The sequence below is a fragment of the Triplophysa rosa genome, linkage group LG9, assembly GCF_024868665.1.
Source record: "Triplophysa rosa linkage group LG9, Trosa_1v2, whole genome shotgun sequence".
In the NCBI taxonomy this organism is placed as follows: Eukaryota; Metazoa; Chordata; class Actinopteri; order Cypriniformes; family Nemacheilidae; genus Triplophysa; species Triplophysa rosa.
In genome coordinates this window covers 24,314,768-24,333,468 of record NC_079898.1, presented here as the reverse complement: position 1 = coordinate 24,333,468, position 18,701 = coordinate 24,314,768, and the positions used below count along the sequence as shown (strand labels likewise).

The 18,701-nt window shown below is 39.2% G+C and overlaps 1 protein-coding gene across 2 annotated transcripts in view; it reads left to right on the top strand.

The window, feature by feature from the left end:
- LOC130558992 (MAM domain-containing glycosylphosphatidylinositol anchor protein 1) overlaps window positions 1-18,701 on the top strand; it is a 161,204-nt gene that overhangs the window by 100,849 nt on the left and 41,654 nt on the right. For both annotated transcript variants that reach the window (XM_057341788.1, XM_057341787.1), the window contains exons 7-11: window positions 1,256-1,525; window positions 3,212-3,541; window positions 5,536-5,832; window positions 11,295-11,561; window positions 14,604-14,749. In XM_057341788.1, coding sequence (XP_057197771.1) covers window positions 1,256-1,525; window positions 3,212-3,541; window positions 5,536-5,832; window positions 11,295-11,561; window positions 14,604-14,749 — 1,310 coding nt within the window. The remainder of the gene's footprint in view (window positions 1-1,255; window positions 1,526-3,211; window positions 3,542-5,535; window positions 5,833-11,294; window positions 11,562-14,603; window positions 14,750-18,701) is intronic.

Genomic DNA, 18,701 nt, shown 5'->3' with positions numbered 1-18,701 from the left:
TAATTGGGCTCACAGACGCTGCATGAGGTTCCTTGGCAGTCGTTTTTTTTCTTTCTTACAACTCTATTCAGTGCTCCAAGTTTTTTTATGGTTCAAATCAGCAGCACATCACCATTGACAATTCATTTGTACATAAAATATTCTTTTGACAGGATTTCACCTTTTCAAGTATTGTGTGTTTTTTATTTGTTTAAGACACTTCAGGAATGTTTTTATAAAACACAGAGATGTGGCATAGTGAAAAGTGCATCTCATTTCAACCATCTACATTTCCTTAAACAAGTCACTTAAAAGTTTTATAATGGTTAAACAAAGTTTAGAACGTCTTTATCAAAGTTCATGCAAGATTTCTCGCGTACTGCATTTGCATGCATGTGCGTGGTGTTCCCACACAAGCTTATAACGAGAGGTATTGCTTTCTATCATGCAAATATATATAGATGTACCTATAATATGGATGTACAATATGTACTAAGTGAAAACAGAATCATTGGAGCGAGTGAGTCTTGACTCTTATTAGATGAACGGTGTGTGCAGTGAGTAATGCTACAATAATCACCTGCATTATGAGACAAATTAAGCAAAGACTTTTTTAATGTGTGAAATTCATTTCTGCTTTAATTGTTATTTGTTCAGTCATGTGAAGATCAGTCTTATTAAATATCTCTTATTTTGTGAAAGAGGCATTATGCCCGGTCTCTCAGGACTTCGGGGGCCGACTCATTTACTTTGCAACTTTATGTACAGAACAAGTCATTTAAAAGTACTGTATAATACAACATCTTGTTATCTTATCATGTTATCATATACGTTACACACATTTTGTCAACATTTACACATTAATGTTGTTACAGCTGTATGACTTTAATGTTACGGTAAATGTCTCAGCTTCTAAGGATCTTGTCTTGCTGGTGTCTTTAAAACAAAAATGAGTGAATCAGATACTTTCAGGGCTTCGTCGTGGGACTTGAGTTTTGTGTAGTGCTGAGAATCACTTTCAGTTCTTTACCCAGAAGCAGGAAAGAGGTGATTTTTCATGAAGTGGCAGCATCGACGAATTGTGATATTGATTCTCTTGGCATGTCGAGGCAAGTTTTAGCTTTGAATCGTTCATAACCGTCCAAGCAAGACCACCTGGACTCGTCACATAACCAGTTCTTTGTTGTTCTTTTAAAGCAAAACTCACTGATCTAGACATAAAAAACAACAGAAAGTCCGCTGACCATTAGTGTCTCTTTTCTTCGATTTTTCCCAGCACCCCCTGCTCTGAAGCTGTCTGTGAATGAGACATACGTGGTGGACCCGGGTCAAGACGTCACGCTGTCCTGTGAGGTAACTGCAGGGTTCCCCACACCTACGGTGAGCTGGTCGCGGTACCCCGGGCCTCTCCCCCAGCGGTCTGTGGTACGAGGAGGATCCCTCACACTTTGGTCCGTGACTACCGCTGATGCTGGCGTCTACAATTGTACGGCTGTCAACAATGTCGGAAATCCTGCAAGAAGAACCGTCAACTTTATTGTGAGAAGTAAGTGTCCTGGTTTGTGCGTGTCCATGAGATTTTGACAAAAATGTATGAAAAATGTCAATTGACTATCCGTCCGAAATCATATGAACCATTTTAATTTCATGGAACAAAACGTTTTTTTAATATTTGCTTTTACAAATTTTTTTTTTCAAATATCAATTTTAAATAAAGATTCACAATTTATAGTTTGTATTATTTATAGTGCACTTTTTATGGCTTGTAGATAGTTTGCAACCAGTGAGCGTAAAACAATTCTCATTTTTGATGGAACTATTCTTTTAGTCAAGTATTTGTAGTGTTTGCAAAGACCATTTAAAAGCATTCATTATTTTCATATTACAGTATATTTGGCACCATAAGTGGTGCATAAATTATTCCTTAAATGCTTATAAATTACATCAGTTTTGACATACAACTATTTGAAAATTTTGAATCTGAGGGTGCAAAAAAATCTAAATTTTGAGAAAATCGCCTTTTAAGTTGTCCATCAGAGGCCCTGTAGCAGGCCGTTGCTAAGAAGAAACATGCAGGTTTATTTTAACGCTCTTTATTGGCTTACCTCTGTATTGACGTTGTGGAGAGTAGATGAACCCGAAAGCAGAAATTCTAAGCTTTACAAAGATACCAAACTTGAGTGGGAAATTCCCGAAGAGCGGGCAGCAGCGAGTGATGTTTGTAGGTGTGTTTTTGGGCATTTGTGTTACCAGTTTTGCTGCATCCACTCACAAAAATAAAGCTTTGATATATTTATGGTAGTAAATTGACAAAATATCTTTACTTAATATCCTAATGATTTTTGGCATAAAAGAATCCCTAATTTTGACCCAATAATGTATTGTTGGCTACAAATTTATATGTGCTAAGACTGGTTTTGTGGTCCAGGGTCACATGTGGTTACATATAGTGAGGTATAGAATAATAAGGCATCTCTAGCTATAGCTTTACATATATCGATATATACACACATGATTATTTCACATACTATATATAGATATGTACAAGTATGTATATGGATTGATTGACATGTATTTAAATGACTTGCCATCTCACACTTGAAAGATAAACTGTCAATGCAAATTTCTTTATACATGTGTGTGGGTGCGTGTGTTTATGTGGCGTGAGGTGGCGGTTGAACTGTAATTAACACCCTTGGCAGGTTATGATCATGTGAAACTCTTGTAGCCGAGAGGTTGGTTGGAGCAAGGCTGCCATAGCGCCCAGGAGCTATTCTTAGCCTCTTTAATCATTTTTATTTACTCCAATTAATTTGAGAGGAATGGAGGTAATTAGCTGTAGAAGCGTCTTATTTGGATGAGGGCTGGATCCGTCTCTGTTGACGGTAATGAGCTCGCATTGTGTCAAACACACACGCAGGTGCCTCGGCCGTGCGAACGCAGCCAGTCGCGCAGGTAGAGCAGCCGTCTGTCGGAACTCAGGGCGCCGAACATATGGCGCTTAAGTTTCTGTACCCACCTGGAGGGTGGTTTTTTGTACAGTCAGAATGTAAACACGTGGCTGAGCTGTTATGATTTATGTCTCAGCGCTGACATATTACAACAATCTTTGGGTTATACGGTGGATGCTCTAAACATCTTTAGCTGTGATGTTGATGTTTTGAAATGGGCCCAAATGTTCACCTTTCTTTCACCCTGATCCTCATGTCATCTTTTCCCTCACACCATTCAGGCATGAAGAACTTAACATTCCAGATCACACCAGACTCCAACAAAGACAGCGAGAGCATACAGATGGGTCGAGACCTCAAACTTTCCTGCCACGTTGACGCGCAGCCACAGGATAAGGTGAACTACACCTGGTACAAGAACGGAGCTCCCATCTTCCCCACCGACACGCTCATCGTGCTGCGCAGCGACCCAGACATGCCTCCCGGGACCAGCAGCCTGGAAATCGTGGACATGAAGTTCAGAGATCAAGCCACCTACAGCTGCGTAGCGAACTTCCCGGGGAGCAGCTTGCCTGAACTGCGTGTCGATGTCAACATCACGCAGAGCAGTGGTGAGAGAGAGAGATTGTAATGCTTAATGGTACTGTTGCCAATGGCATTACATCTCGATGTTTAGTTCTCCATGTGATTATGTTGTTTGCTGTTAAGGAAAACGTGATACTGTAGAGCAGTGGTCACCAACCCTGCTCCTGGAGATCGACCGTCCTGAAGATTTCAGCTCCAACCCCAATCAAACTCACCTGAACTATCTAATCAAGGTGTTCAGGTTTGCTTGATAATTACAGACAGGTGTGCTGAAGCAGGGTTGGAGCTGCAGTCTGCAGGACGGTCGATCTCCAGGAGCAGGGTTGGTGACCACTGCTGTAGAGCTTTCCTGCACCGTGAGATGTTTGTTGAGAGGCGTCTTGGTCTGTCAGGGGTGAAGGGTCTGTAGAGCCCTACGGTTAAACACAGATAATGTTGGAATGGTCATTCTGTTGGGTTAATGGTGGTAAACTCTAAAATTCTGGGAGAGCCGAATGCCCTTACACATTTTAGACCTCTCTGATCTTCTAGCCGAGTTCCTCTTTTCTTAAATTCTAGAAGTTCCATGCATTTACTTACTGTGTCTGACTGCGGTGCCCAGCACGATTCTTCTCTTATTATATTTGTCTATATTTTATAGTCATTATTTCTTGTTTTTTAGGTGTGTATTTTCTAGGCGTGAGAAAAGGCAAGGATATGATTAAATATATTATTGAAATATCTGGAGCATGATATGAAAATATTACCATTATGGGCCCTATTTCCATGATCTAAGCGCATGGTTTAAAGCGCAGGGCGCAGGTGCACTCAGGGCGTGTCTGAATCCAGTTTTGCTAATTTAACGACGGGAAAACGGTTGGCGCGCCCGGGCGCATCTTAACGGGTTGTCCCGATTCTCTTAATGAGTAATGAGTGTTTTTTGGGCGTAACATGCAGTAAACCAATCGGAGTCTCATCTCTCATTCCCTTTAAGAGCCAGTTGCGATCGCGCCATGGCGGATTCGCTACTTACACGGCGGAATTTGCAAGAGCAAAGACTGGACGCTTCTCTAGAGAGGAAACGCATCGAACGCTTTAACCTCACGCACGAGCAGATCATCTACATGACAAGCCGGATTTTTATCTTTATGTTCACAATAATAATCTTTTACATTGTAATCCATTTATTTTTTATGTTTGGCATGTTTGTGTGCTGCTGCGCTTCCCTCTGTGTAATAAGTAAAGCTATGGCGCAGCCTATTTATAGTTCCTCAAAATAGCAACGCGCCAACAATGCGCCTGAGCACACCTCTTTTTTAGATGAACACGCCCACGGGCGCACAAATGAGCGCAAATGCATTTTCTTTTTAAACAATGCGGCGCAGCATGGGAAAATGAGGACTGCGTCGGGCGGAAACTAGCAAAACCACTTGCGCTGTGTTGCGCCGGGTGTACAATAGGGCCCTATGTGACTTTATGTTGGGTCTTTGAATCTGGCAGAAGGCACATTTCAATTATTATAAAAGAAGTAAAATTGTTCGTCGGTTGGCGAGTTAGACATTTCTGTCACAAACTTTAGTGTTAGTAAATTAGTTTTCTGTTATTAAGCTACATTCTCGCATTTATCAATATACTTGACCAACAGTAAAATAATAGTGTTAATGTTAAATTAAATTAAAATCTGTTTGTTTAAACTGCATTATTGATAGTGTATTTTATCTTTGAAAAGTCTTTTATGGGAACTCTTGCAGAAGCTAAAATACCGAAATTTAGGGTCTCCGAAGAATATATAAAATGATTGAACACAATATCAGTATATCGTTTTTCCAAGCCGAGGAAATAAATTGTTAGGACAACGAGTAAATAGTGATACTCTCTATAAACCTTTTTACAATCTCCATCTTTTCTTCCATTTATTTGCTGTCCATTGATTGTTCTTCTACATAATAGCTATTGTTCAATATAATTGATCATTTGTGCACGTTCCCAATCACTTTATTCCCCTCTCACGTCTACCTCTCCCTTTTTATCTCTTCTCCAGTCGTTCCTCCCGTTTTGACCGTGCCACTCGGAGGGGGTGTGGTTAATGCCAGTGAGGGCGGTTCCGCCGAGCTTGTGTGTTTGGTCGATGGCAAGCCCCGCCCACCCGTTCTGTGGTCTCGTGCCAACAAGGACCTACCCATGCCATCGGGCGATTGGATGGTGGAGTCGCGAGACGGACGCTTACGTCTGACCAACGTGTCGCGGGACATGATGGGAGCGTACCGATGCCAAACCGCACCTTACAACGGCCTCAACATCAAACGCAGACAATCGCAGGTGCAACTCAATGTGGAATGTAAGTTCGCAAATCCTTTGTTGCACCCCTTCTATCAAAAGACTATTGTCAACTTAGTCAACGGACCTTGTACACATCCTAGAGCGTTGAGTAAGGATTTGGTTTCATTTGGTTCTGCACGTTCTAATGTGAATCTAATCTCGACTATAATACGATCCGGCGAGCGAGATTAGATTGAGTCCCAGAGAAAACAACCAAATGGGCCAAATCGCTACAAAGTGACACACGTTTTCCATTAAGACCCAATGGAGCGTTATCAATGAGTTTGATCCCGCTATCTTTAGATGAGGCCTTTTGGGGGCGACGAGTGTGTTAGAGTTTTAATAATGCATTATGATGACTGCGTAGAGTGCGCTTGTAAGTGCCAAACTAAAAAGCCTTGAATTCATTAGTAGCGTTGCAGAGCAAGCCTCACAAAAGACAGGCAGATGACCCTGAAGCACTCAATGCACATCAGCCCTCTTCACACCAGCCATTAGTGGAGCGAACGCTCGACGCTCTCATTATGGAACCTGTGTGTTTATTGTGTTTCTTCAATATACACCATGTGATTACTGGCCGATGCTGAAGTTCATTCACTGTTGAGTAGGATTGTCTGGCTGGTGATCAAGAGCTCACGTTATTGTGGTGTGGAATAGCAGACAAACACTTAAAGCTGGTAACTGGATGGCTGGTGGTTCGAAGCCCACAGATCACCGTTTACAGGTGACGTGTGTCATTTATGATTGATGCGTAGGTTTTCATTGGAAAAAGTTTACAATGAGATCTGAATGTTTTATGCTTTCGCTGACATAAACAATTAGGAATGTCATTTTACAACATTTATTATTCTATGTTAATGTTAGTTAATGGCATTACAACATTGTGCAACTAATTTGAACAGATACAGCTTTGGATTTGAAATATGTATTAGTAAATGTTGAACATTTAAGCAGCTTAATGTATTTGGTTTAAAATAAAAAATCCAATCAAATTAAACCAAAAAAAGATTGACCAAGCACAAAAGGTCTCCTTACCTTACCCCAGTTTGCATTTAACTACGATTTATAAATTGTCGTCGTGGATTTCGCAGGATATATCAGTATATATTCAAGCACCATAGTGTAACCTGCAACTTTATGTTTCAAACAGAGATGGCGACAGAGAGGCAGAATGATTGAGGCTTTAAGATGGATAAAGGTTGTAGAAGTATTGTTCATTGTTAGTTCATGTCAACTATTTTACTAGTTAGTAGAAAACTTAAGTAGTTAAAATATTCTGTTCCCAGCTATATTAGTTTTAGAGGTGTCACAGTATACCGGTATTGACAATAACCACGAGATTAAAAACCATGATTAAGCGGGTTTCCATCACTCTGGTTTTATTCGCATTTTGAAGTTTCGCATCAGAAACGAGTGATGGAAATGTAAAATTTCGAATTAAAAACCCTTAATTTGCAAAAAAGTTTTTACGCTCGCTTGAGGTGGTTTTTCTTTTTTGCGAAAAAGGTTAATGCGAATAATGGGAGATGGAAACGCATTTGTCGAATAAATTCCTCCAAAAAGTAGCGTAACTGCACTATGAGACTGCGTAACCTGACTAACCAGACTACTGATCTTGTGACACATCATCAGAAATGTTGTGATGGTCATTCTTAAATGCCTGAGCAAAGTCGTCAACGTATTCTGTAATTGCCTCTTAGAACTGTCACGACTGTGTTTCCCAAACAGCAGGCATCCACAAAAGCACCGCATTTATTGTGTTTCGTAATCGTCGGCTTGCGCAAGTTTTATTATACGTGAAAATTATTATATTCAGTGGCTTCTCTTACTTGTCTTACTGACATTTAGTAGCAGTTTATTAGGAAGTGACGGTTGACTAGTTGGATGGAAACGGTGCTTATTCGAAAATGTTTTATGCGATATTCCAATTTTGCGCATAAGCTAAATTCGCAACTTTGGATGGAAAACCGGCTATTGTCGATATTGTGTTAATTCCATTCATATCGTGATATAATCAACTATTTGGCACCCAGTTCAAATTTTGCCTTTAGACTCACAATGGTTACAAACTCTTTCTCTGCCTCCCTACATTTGTAATTTGAATGTGATTGACGAAATAAAGATAAAACGCAAAATAAACAAAATTAAAGATGAATTTAAACGCAAAATAAACAAAATTGACTGATAGCATCATTTAGCACCTGTAACTTTTTGTTACTTTTTATTGGAGACTGGTGATTTTTATTGGTTGGGGTGCTGGTTATTTCTTGTGTTTCTTTTTATCGATCAGAAGTTGTTTGGCTATCATATTGTGTTTGACAGAGGTTGTGTCAGTTTGTCTCTTTCCGTCTGGCAGGTTGTGTAGCATTAGGTAAATGAGTTTGTCTCAAGCGAGCGGAGCATGTCATTGCTCCCTGATTCGAACACCCTGTGATGAATTATGATAAACAACGACAACACATTTTTGATTTAATCTGTTATTCACAGTGTAGTCAATGTCTACAGAGCTCATACAATCAGAGAAAAGTATTCATTTACATCACACATGCTATTTCGCTTGTGTGGCCTGTGACACAAATGCGGCAATATCAAAGTATTATAAGATCTGTACCACGAGGCCCAAAAGTGACATCATGAGGGGATATTTGCACAATATTCCTTGTAAACTATTAAAACATTTAAGATTATTTGGCAAAAAGGAAAAACACAGCGCATCAGGGAATTTAGTGTAATATACAGAAAAAGCATAGATGAAATAAAGCATACATTGACTACAGTTTTAACACTTTCCAAACATTACCCCTGATGTACAGTGGTTGATTTGAATATAATATATACAAATTTAAGACTTCTCGGAGAGGATTTATGGCCTGAGAGATCCCAGAATGCTGTGTCGCAACCACATGAGTGATGGCTTCATTAAGACCTCGTATGAACAGGCAAGCCATCACCCTCTCTCCCACACATCTATTCTGTCTTCACAGCCTCAATCCCTTCAATTCTATCTTCCGTCAATACCGCCGCTTTAACAGGCCCGACTAATGCGGAGTATTGCAGGACGGAGGCAGTTTAGAGCCCACCGCCGTGACGCGTCCCACGGCGCCTCTGATTTATGAGCCAGGTGGCTGGGTCTGTCTCACAGGGGAGGAAGACAGGGGTACGCTGTCTAACGCCCCGGTCTGTTCCTCTGTGTCAGGAGAGACAGACAACATCTGCTTTGATTCTGAACTGCGTTTCACTTCTGGGCATTGCAAGGCTATGACTGAATTTCATGAAAGCTGTCGGGTACATGCGCAGGTTGTGTTTTATTCCAAAATCAAAAGTTATAAGAAGTGAGATTTTCGTGAAGAATGTTTTTTGGCCAGTATGACGTTATTTGGATAAAAATCTAGCCCAGAATTAGCCTACTATTATTATGCAAAAACGTTATAAAAGGCCTGTTTGACAGAAAAGTAGAAAAATTATCTTGAATTTTTTTTTATAACAGTTTACAGTTCAGATCGATCCAGTTCATTTGCAAATCAACAGCACAGTATATAAAACACTCCATCCTAAATCTTTTTTCTTGTTATTTATTTGTGTTGATTTGTATTTTGTCTTGCATACTTGCACTCTCTCATTGATCAGTGTTTGTTTGGCTCAGTCTTGCGGGATTGAGAAATTCGTCCTATCAGGTTAGATGGATGATTATGGTTTGTTTATGGGAACTGTTGTGTTGTGAAATTAAAAGAGTAAAACCTTCATTATGGCGATAGATGGGAGGAAATCACCTCTTCCCGGTGTCTGACTTTAGATAAACGTTTGTCACAAACGGCGTTGAAATGCAAAGCTGATGATCAGCGTGTCACATCAGGGGAATTTATAATGCTGTACATTATTATTCACAACACCTTTTGTTATGTATTTCACAGCTACGCTTGTATTTTATTTTATATCTGTCTGATTCTCTTTCACTCTCTCATTCCCCCCAACCCCTCGCCGTGTGTCTTTGTTTCATTAGTACGTATGTGTTTATATGTGCGTGTTTTACTGTATATTAGGCATGTTGTTGATTTTTTCTTTTTTTACTAGGTATATTGTTGATTTTTTTTCTTTTTTTTACTAATGCACTACTTCAATTTTTAATTTATTGCTTAAGATGGCGTTTTAACATACGAAATGCACTTATATTTGTATATACTTTCTGTACTGTATTCTTGTGGTGCCATATTTATTTATAAATATATTATTCTGAAATATATTTATAAATAAAATATATATATTTTTTTTTTTATTTGATTATTATTTTTATTTTATTTTATCTTTTTATTTTATTAGATTTTTAGTAATTTTTGATTTGATTTTTAATTTAACTTAATTTATTTAATTTTATTTAATTTTATTATTCTCTCCCCATCTGTCTTTGTTTCGTCAGGATATTTTAGATTTACATGTAATTTACTGTGTGGTTTGGCTGTAACTCCAATTCACTGTTTTAATTTCTCTGTATGTTTTGACATTCAAACAAGAGAATATAAATTGGTAGGTTTAATTACATTCTTGTTACATCACAGTTTGAGGTATATTGTTGATCACACCGTCTGCCTGAAGTCCTGTAATGTAATTTGCTGTCATGTCATTTCATTCATGTTGGGTGTCTAAGCAGACCACAGTAGACTGAAATTAGTCTCCAGCTCTAGCACACTATACTGTATAGTTTGATTCTGTGCAATTAGCTGAGACAGTGTAGACCCGTCTTATTGATTCAGCCAGGAGCTTGTCATTTGTCATGTGAGCGTCGTGGACATGTGCGGTGGATTCATGCATGTGTTGTAAGTGGTTTAGGGTGGTTTACGTGGCGCTCCATTTCCAGTAAAATCTCATGAGTGGGCAGTTCAATTACTGTTCTTTTCCTTAAATTGATTTTTGGCCTGTTAGTGAAGAGAAAAAATGTTATTGGAGCATCTTTCTCTCAAGCAGCAGTAGCGTTTTACCATCGCTGAAAGTCTTCACGTTGTAATGGGTTACTTAGTGCTGTGTTGCTTGCCAAAATGGAAGCACAGACGTCTAAAACCTTTACTATTTGTAATAAATGACTGCAAAATAAAAGTTGTTCATGTACATGCGGAAGAAAAAGGGCGGCAAGCAAATGCATGCAAGTGTAAAACAATGGATCGAGCTGTCTCCATCGATGGCCACATAACATTTCTTTTTTTACTAATGCACTACGTCAACTTTTATTTATTTATTCAAATGCATTTATTTCTTAAGATGGCTTTTAACACATGAAATGCACTTATATTTGTATATACTTTTTGTACAATATTCTTGTGGTGGGTTTCTTTTTATTTTAAGGTTCATTTATTTATTTCATTGTAAGGTTACTTTACTTTGCGCATTTAATTATTTAAAGCTGCACATAGTATCTCTCTCCATACTATCGATCTCCATGGCAACGACAGATGAACATTAATGTCTCATTCTTTTCTCTCTCCATCACAGATCCTCCTGTTGTGGATCCAGTCTTGCTGGATGTCCGTTCTCCGACCTTCCAGACGGTCAATCTGCGCTGTGTGGTTCTGAAGTCCAATCCCAACCGAATAGCCAGCGTCCGGTGGTACCGTAACGGCGTAGCCATACGAACCCCACCGGCGGACCCCCAGAGCGTCCCTCAGCTCCGCTTTAAACTCGACCCCACTAATAACGGCACATACGAATGTAGAGTGAGCAATGGAGTGGGTACTTCAACCTGCACCTTTAATGTATCTGGTGAGTCTGCAAACATTACGTGAAAGCCGTAGGGGAAGAAGGTCTCCACCTGCATCTATACCTTGTAGAGGAACATTAAACTGAAAAATAGATGACTTTTATATGGGAGAATTCATAATCGTGCTTTCTTGCGGACTCTTGGTGTGCTGGTTTTGATGTAGGATAGTTATCAAACTTGGTCAAAGTTTTATTTGTCATGCAACTTTATTTCTGTTGTGTATATGGACAAGTTAGTTCTGAATTTCATCCCTACTTGAGAAAACAGATCATACTCCCCTAAGGTGCTTGGTCGACCACTTTAAGACCATCCAGATTGAGCAATACCTTCTATTAAGTCAACCTAGACCCTACTTGCTGGTTTTTAAACTTATAACCACCAAAACCAGCTACGATGAATTTGAACCATCTAGAAACCACCCACAACCAACTACCATCCGACTAGTTTTAGGTGTATTTTCAGAAAGAATTTTAATATTATTTCCTGGAAATAGAATAGCAATAACATAACAATTTACATATTTCATTTAAACACCTCAGTCTGTCACCCCGTTGAGTTTCCAGCTCTGCATTAGTTGATGGTCTAGCAGAAATCTGGCACTCCTAAAGCTCCAGGTGCTTCTCCTGGAGAGGACATATCTTGTGAAAATGTTCTTGCTCTGTAGGGTCTTATCTTTAGCTTTGCCAGCACATGACAGCTGAAAGGTGGTAATGTCATCTGTTAGCTATAGGGCATGTTAGCTAATGCATTCCAGAGGTGGAAAAAGTACAAAAATATTATACTCCAATACAAGTACTACTACTTTGATGAATTTGTACTTGAGTACAAGTAAAGTTACCAGTCAAAGAATCTACTCAAGTAAAAGTAAAAAGTAGCTTGTTTAAAATTTACTCAAAGTAAAAGTTACTTAGTTAGTAAAAGTTACCCAAAATTCAGTGTCTCAGAAAATTAGAATATTACATAAGATCAATAAAAAAGGATATTTTAAACAGAAATGTCAGGCTTCTGAAAAGTATGTTCATTTCTATGCACTGAATATTTGGTTGGGCCTCCTTTTGCATGAATTACTGCATCAATGTGGCGTGGCGTGGCGTGGCATGGAGGCAATCAGCCTGTGGCACTGCTCAGGTGTAATGGAAGCCCAGGTTGCTTTGATAGCGGCCTTCAGGTCATCTGCATTGTTGGGTCTGGTGTCTCTCATCATAGATTCTCTATGGGGTTCAGGTCAGGCGGGTTTGCTGGCCAATCAAGCACAGTACCGCCATGGTCATTGAACCAGCTTTTGGTACCTTTGGCAGTGTGGGCAGGTGCCAAGTCCTGCTGGAAAATGAAATCAGCATCTCCATAAAGCTTGTCAGCAGAAAGAAGCATGAAGTGCTCTAAAATGTCCTGGTAGATGGCAAAGAGGACTTTGGTCCACTGTGTTTTCTGAAGTCCACAGTCAACGCAGCCATCTACCAGGAAATTTTAGCTGACCTTCTGCTGACAAGCTTTATGGAGATGCTGATTTCATTTTCCAGCAGGACTTGGCATATAATAAATAAAGGCTTGAAATATTTCACTCTATGTGTAATGAATCTATATAATATGTGGGTTTCACTTTCTGAATTGAGTGACAAAAATATTGACATTTTTCATGTTATTCAAATTTTTTTAGATGTACCTGTATTAAAACGGGTTACAAGTGTACTGCAACAAATAAAGTAAAACAAAATATCACAGAATCATATAGCAGAAATATTAACGAAAAAATTCTTAAATCAATATATATTTTCTTCAGAAGCAAAATTAAGCCTTAGAAAAGATTGTAAGCCTTATTTTCTTAATAAATATTCTATGGTACACGCTGCTAAGTTTCAGCAGTGAAACCACGTATAATGGTCCCACGTTTGTACGGAATGAGAGTAAATGTGATGATTTACCGTTGTAACCTGATCGTTACCATGGCAACATGTTCGCCGTTGATCGCAGTTAACAAGAAACATGAATCCCAAGAGTTTAATCCGTTTGATCTGCTGTTTTCGGCCAAAGACTGGTTAAGGGCCTGATCAGACAGAACGCGTCTTTTGTTGTGAAACGCGCCTCTTTTGAATTGTTTTCAGTTGGCAGGGAGCGTTTTGCGCGCTGCTTATGCGCGCCGGGCGCCTCGCGTTTCTGCCGCCTGCTGCGCCTCGCGTTTTAGGCGGAGCGCTCTGAGCGCCCGAAGTTGAAAAAAACTCAACTCTGAGCAGAAAAGCGCTTGACGTCATGTGCGCTTTTTTCCATTGTCCAATCGAATGAGTGGAGAGGCGGGGCTTCCCTTGTGGCAACGGAAGTTTACAGATGCTCGGAACGGAGACCTCTACAAAACTTATTGAATAACATGTTAATAAAAATAACAGAAAACTCCTGAAAATCTTCTAAACTGTTTAAAGAAGATCCCATCTGTGTTGCCAGATTGGGTGAACATCTGCACAAATGCATTCATTATTCAATTGTGTAAAGTAGGCATACAGAATTTGAGCCGTTTTGCAAGGAATTGTTGACCTGGTGTAAAAAATGTATTTTCTTTACATTTGCTGGATATAAAATTACATAAATCTTAAACTTATTAACTTACAGTACACATCCCTGCTGTCCTTCTGAAACCTTGTATCAGATTTTGTGTTATTTTCATTTTTTGCCATAAATCATTATTATTAGTTTATGAATGTGGGTTTTGCAAATATCTAACCAATAAAAAGCATTTAAAAGTGCTCGTCGACCTTGACAACAAAATATTTAATCAATTAAAATGTTTTTTCCATTTCCTGAAATACTGCGAAGTTGGACATCTGAGGTTTCGGCGATGATATAACATTTTTGATACATATAAAATAAATATTTATTAAATAAATCCACACATAACCATTCAATCAAATAATTCAGAATTTGTATTAAATGTAATGCTTGTACATGTTGGCAGTGGAAGTTTGATTTAATGCTTTCTGTATGGGATACTTGTAATTTATTATTTTAGTATTTGACAAATTTTAATTGCTCTTTTTTGGTTTTTGTTTGTTTAGCTCAGCCTTATGTCGCAGAATTTTACTACGACACACCAAACCCCATTCGCACCCTGAAGAACAATTATTCCTACATCTTACAGTGGACACAGAAAGAGCCGAGCGCTGTAGACAAAATCATTGGATACTGGATCAATGTCCAGCAGGTAACACACACAAACACAGAAACATGAAAAGATGAATGTTCTTTCTTTCTTTCTTTCTTTCTTTCTTTCTTTCTTTCTTTCTTCCTTTTTTCTTTTTTCCTTCCTTCCTTCCTTCCTTCCTTCCTTCCTTCCTTCCTTCCTTCCTTTCTTTCTTTCTTTCTTTCTTTCTTTCTTTCTTTCTTTCTTTCTTTCTTTCTTTCTTTCTTTCTTTCTTTCTTTCTTTCTTTCTTTCTTTTTTCCTTCCTTCCTTTCTTTTTTCTTTTGTCCTTCCTTGCTTCCTTTCTTTCTTTTTTCTCCTTCCTTCCTTCCTTCCTTTCTTTCTTTCTTTCTTTCTTTCTTTCTTTCTTTCTTTCTTTCTTTTTTCTCCTTCCTTCCTTCCTTCCTTCCTTCCTTCCTTTCTTCCTTTCTTTTGGCTTTGTAGGAGGCAGATCAGTGGAATAAGTGTGTTTGTAATAGGAGTCGGGGGAATAGTGTGCCCTGTGTAGGGAGCAGACGGTGGATCGATCACTGCTTGTACTGCATTAACAAGACTCTCAGAACCCCACCGGCCAAACACAATAATACATACACATACACACACACACGCACACACACACGCACGCACGCACACACACTTGTTTCATCCCAGTGGGAAAAAACAGGTCACACCAATCTAATGTGTTGAAGATGTAGTTCAGGCTCCCACAAAACACGTCCAACCACCTCAACCAGACCTTCACCATATTGCACAAATTGTTTTGTACTTCATCCCTAGTGTACAAACCAGCTTGAATTAAAATCCAAGGTTTGTGGAGGCTGAACTGTGCTATTTTGAGGTCACAGTCGTCCTCCAACACGACTCGGTCCTTGAAGTCTTTTGGAGCAGCAGCAGGTCACTTTAGACAAAAGTAAAACGTTATTTTTTTAACGCATCAAATATCCTAAATTAGAACTGATTTGTTCATTTTTAGACCAAAAAGAGTTACTGGATGCTTCTTTAATGTGTGCATTTTAATGGGGATAATATGCCCCAATAATAAATTGGTTTGAGGCTTTAAAATCTGGCAACCCTACCAAAAATCAAACACTCGCGAAACATTTAAGGCCAAACCCAGCGACGACAGTCAAACGTGCCCCGCTGGCACGGCGACGCTCCTTCTCCACGGAAGCCTCGTGTGCTTTGTGACTCTTCATCAGATTTTTGTTTCCAACGTCCTGATCATCTATTCATAGAAACCTGGCCCAGAGGGGGGAGGCAGGAACGGAAGAGCGCCAATGAATTATGGAATGAGGCAGGAATCAAAGCGAAATGAGAGGGGGAGATTAGCCACTTGTGTTGGTGTGCATGAATAGCTAATCTTCCCCTCTTTAAAATCTTACCTTAAGTAAGAGTCTACAGGGACCAATGAATTAACTTCCTGACTGCGGCAAGCATTGACGCATTAACTTTTATGAGTGTGTGTGTGTGTGTGCGGTGGAGAGGGAGAAAGATTATGGATGGGTTTCTCTATAGACTCCTGAAGTATGTGCATATTTGATCATAGTATAATAACAATGAATGTCAGCGTGTGGGTATTAGATTCAGTATTGTAGTTATTTCTGTGTGTGGTCAGGGTTGTGTGTGTTTGCATTTGTGAGGGGTGTGAACGGGCTGAACTGCTTTGTTGTGGTAATGTTGATAAATGGTTTATAGATGTTACTCTCAGAAATGTAGACAAGAAAAGGAAAAAAGACGGAGAGAGAGACAGACAGAGAGAGTGAGCGAGAGACAGAGGGGAGAAATGAACTGAAGAAAGCAGTTTCATCGTACAAAAAGAGTTTTACACTGGAACTTCATGACTCCTCATTACTCATCTCTTGTGTTTCCGCCGTATCAAGATATACAGTGGAGAATACAGTTAATGAACTGTTTAACAAGCAGACGCACACATATGGAACAAATATAGACATACACAGAGAGATAGATGTGATGTACAGGTGAGATGAAGGAAGCATGAAGTTTACAAATGAAAGAGATTTTGTTTCAGATTTCATACAACAGTACATATGGGTCATTCTATAATTGCGTGTACATCTCATGTCCATCGGATTGTTTATTTTTATACATCAATATAAATTATCAGGACTTATTTTTAAATAAATAAATGACCGCTTAGCTGTCTGATTTTGTAAAGTTGTTGATTGGACTCTGTATTTAAGCATAAAACAACTTCAAACATAAATTTTGCCTTCAGTAAGATTAGGTAAACAGGACATTTGGGTGTGTTTTTCAAAAATATATTGTATACATTGTGATATTTCTTATTTTATGCGTGTCCGAGAAACGACTGTCAACTCTGTTGCCCAGTAGGTAAACGACTGAAAGACTAGGAGGTATGTCCTCTTTCTTTTCCCAAATAGTTGGTTAAAATAGCAAATATGTGTCATGTGAATATATGAACTGTCAACACTGTTACTAAAAAATTTAATTGTTTTAAATGAAACATTTCTTAAGACATTTCGAGTAAAACTTGTGTGTATGAATGTGTTTCTAAGCATGCGCTCTGCAATTCTTGGCTTCCGTGTTGAGTAAAGGCCCAAAATGTTTTAAAATGTCAACTATGTTACTATCCACTCTGTTTCTCAGTAAGGTAAAACTATAAGGGTAAAGGTAAAAAAAAAAAACAGGTATCCTGAGATTGAATAAGTATTTGAGTATAAGGGTTTAATGTGAGGTCATGCTTGTTTTTTGAGGGGGAAAAAAAACATCACATTTTCACGTTTTCAAAATTTAATATGCCAGATGTACCCGCAATTATAAAATGACCCATATACACACAACATACAATAATAATTAAAAACAGCACCTTTTGTGTATTTCTTCACACCTAGGAGAGGTGAGAGACTCACACACAACTATTACAAAATAACATTCGCGGAAGCTCAAGAAGAGCAGGACACATTAAAGAGTCTGTAGAAGATTTTGTGGTTTAATGTGTGAGGTTAGTTTGAAGATGACTGATATCTAATGTGATGACATCATAATCTGGAACTGTTGTTTACGTATCTAAATGCTCATTTAAGGCAAAGGCGCTTGTGCTCTTTCATAGATAGTTTTCTTGTCACACTTGCACATAAAAGGATCCCGGAAAACCGTTATTCTCTGATCTTTTCCGGCAGAAGAGTGTTCAGAGACCACAGAGAAACACAAGCCTCATTTCCGAGGCCGCACGCTTGTTTACCGGTGCGGCAAACCGCGTCCCTGTAGAATAAAGCGCGCTGACACAGTCGATGAGAAATCTTTCATTACACATGATTATTTTGGGCCCATTTTTACACCTTCACAACTGATCCATCTTCAGACACATTGTTTAAATTTGCTTACACGTAACAAGCGCAGTTTGACTTTTAAATATAATTCCTGGCATATGTTACACAGCCGCCCGAGACACAAACAGCTGTCCGCATCAGAACTCTGCACCAATGACAGACCTCAGATCAGCGGGGTGAGAGAAACCGAGCGCTTGAATGCATTTACAGGTTTTTATTGAGTGGTACCTGCAGGGGGATCCAGCGTGGTTCACAGGACTCTGCTCTCACACACCTGTGATATAAAGAGAGGGTGAGATCTTACAGCTGTATGCGTTTCTCTGTATGTGCGCGTCTGTAGTTTATAAAGCCCCATGCGGTGTGCAGTAACCTTTGTTGTTTTTGTATTCTCTTAGTTCTACATGTTTAATAGTTCATGCCTGTAGTGCATATGCAACATGATGGAAGAATGGGTGTTGAAGTCGAGACCAGACGCCCAAAGATCTAACTGCAGACTTGGTAAGACCAGGATTGAAGCATTCAAGTCCTACATCCAGACAGAGACCAAGTCTGAAAACCTTTTTCAAAGACCTGAAACGACATTGGAGTGGAGATCGGTTTATCTTGGGCATCTGAGTTGCTAGGGTCCTAAAAAGCTCTCCGCCATTTCCATATGGACCGCCCT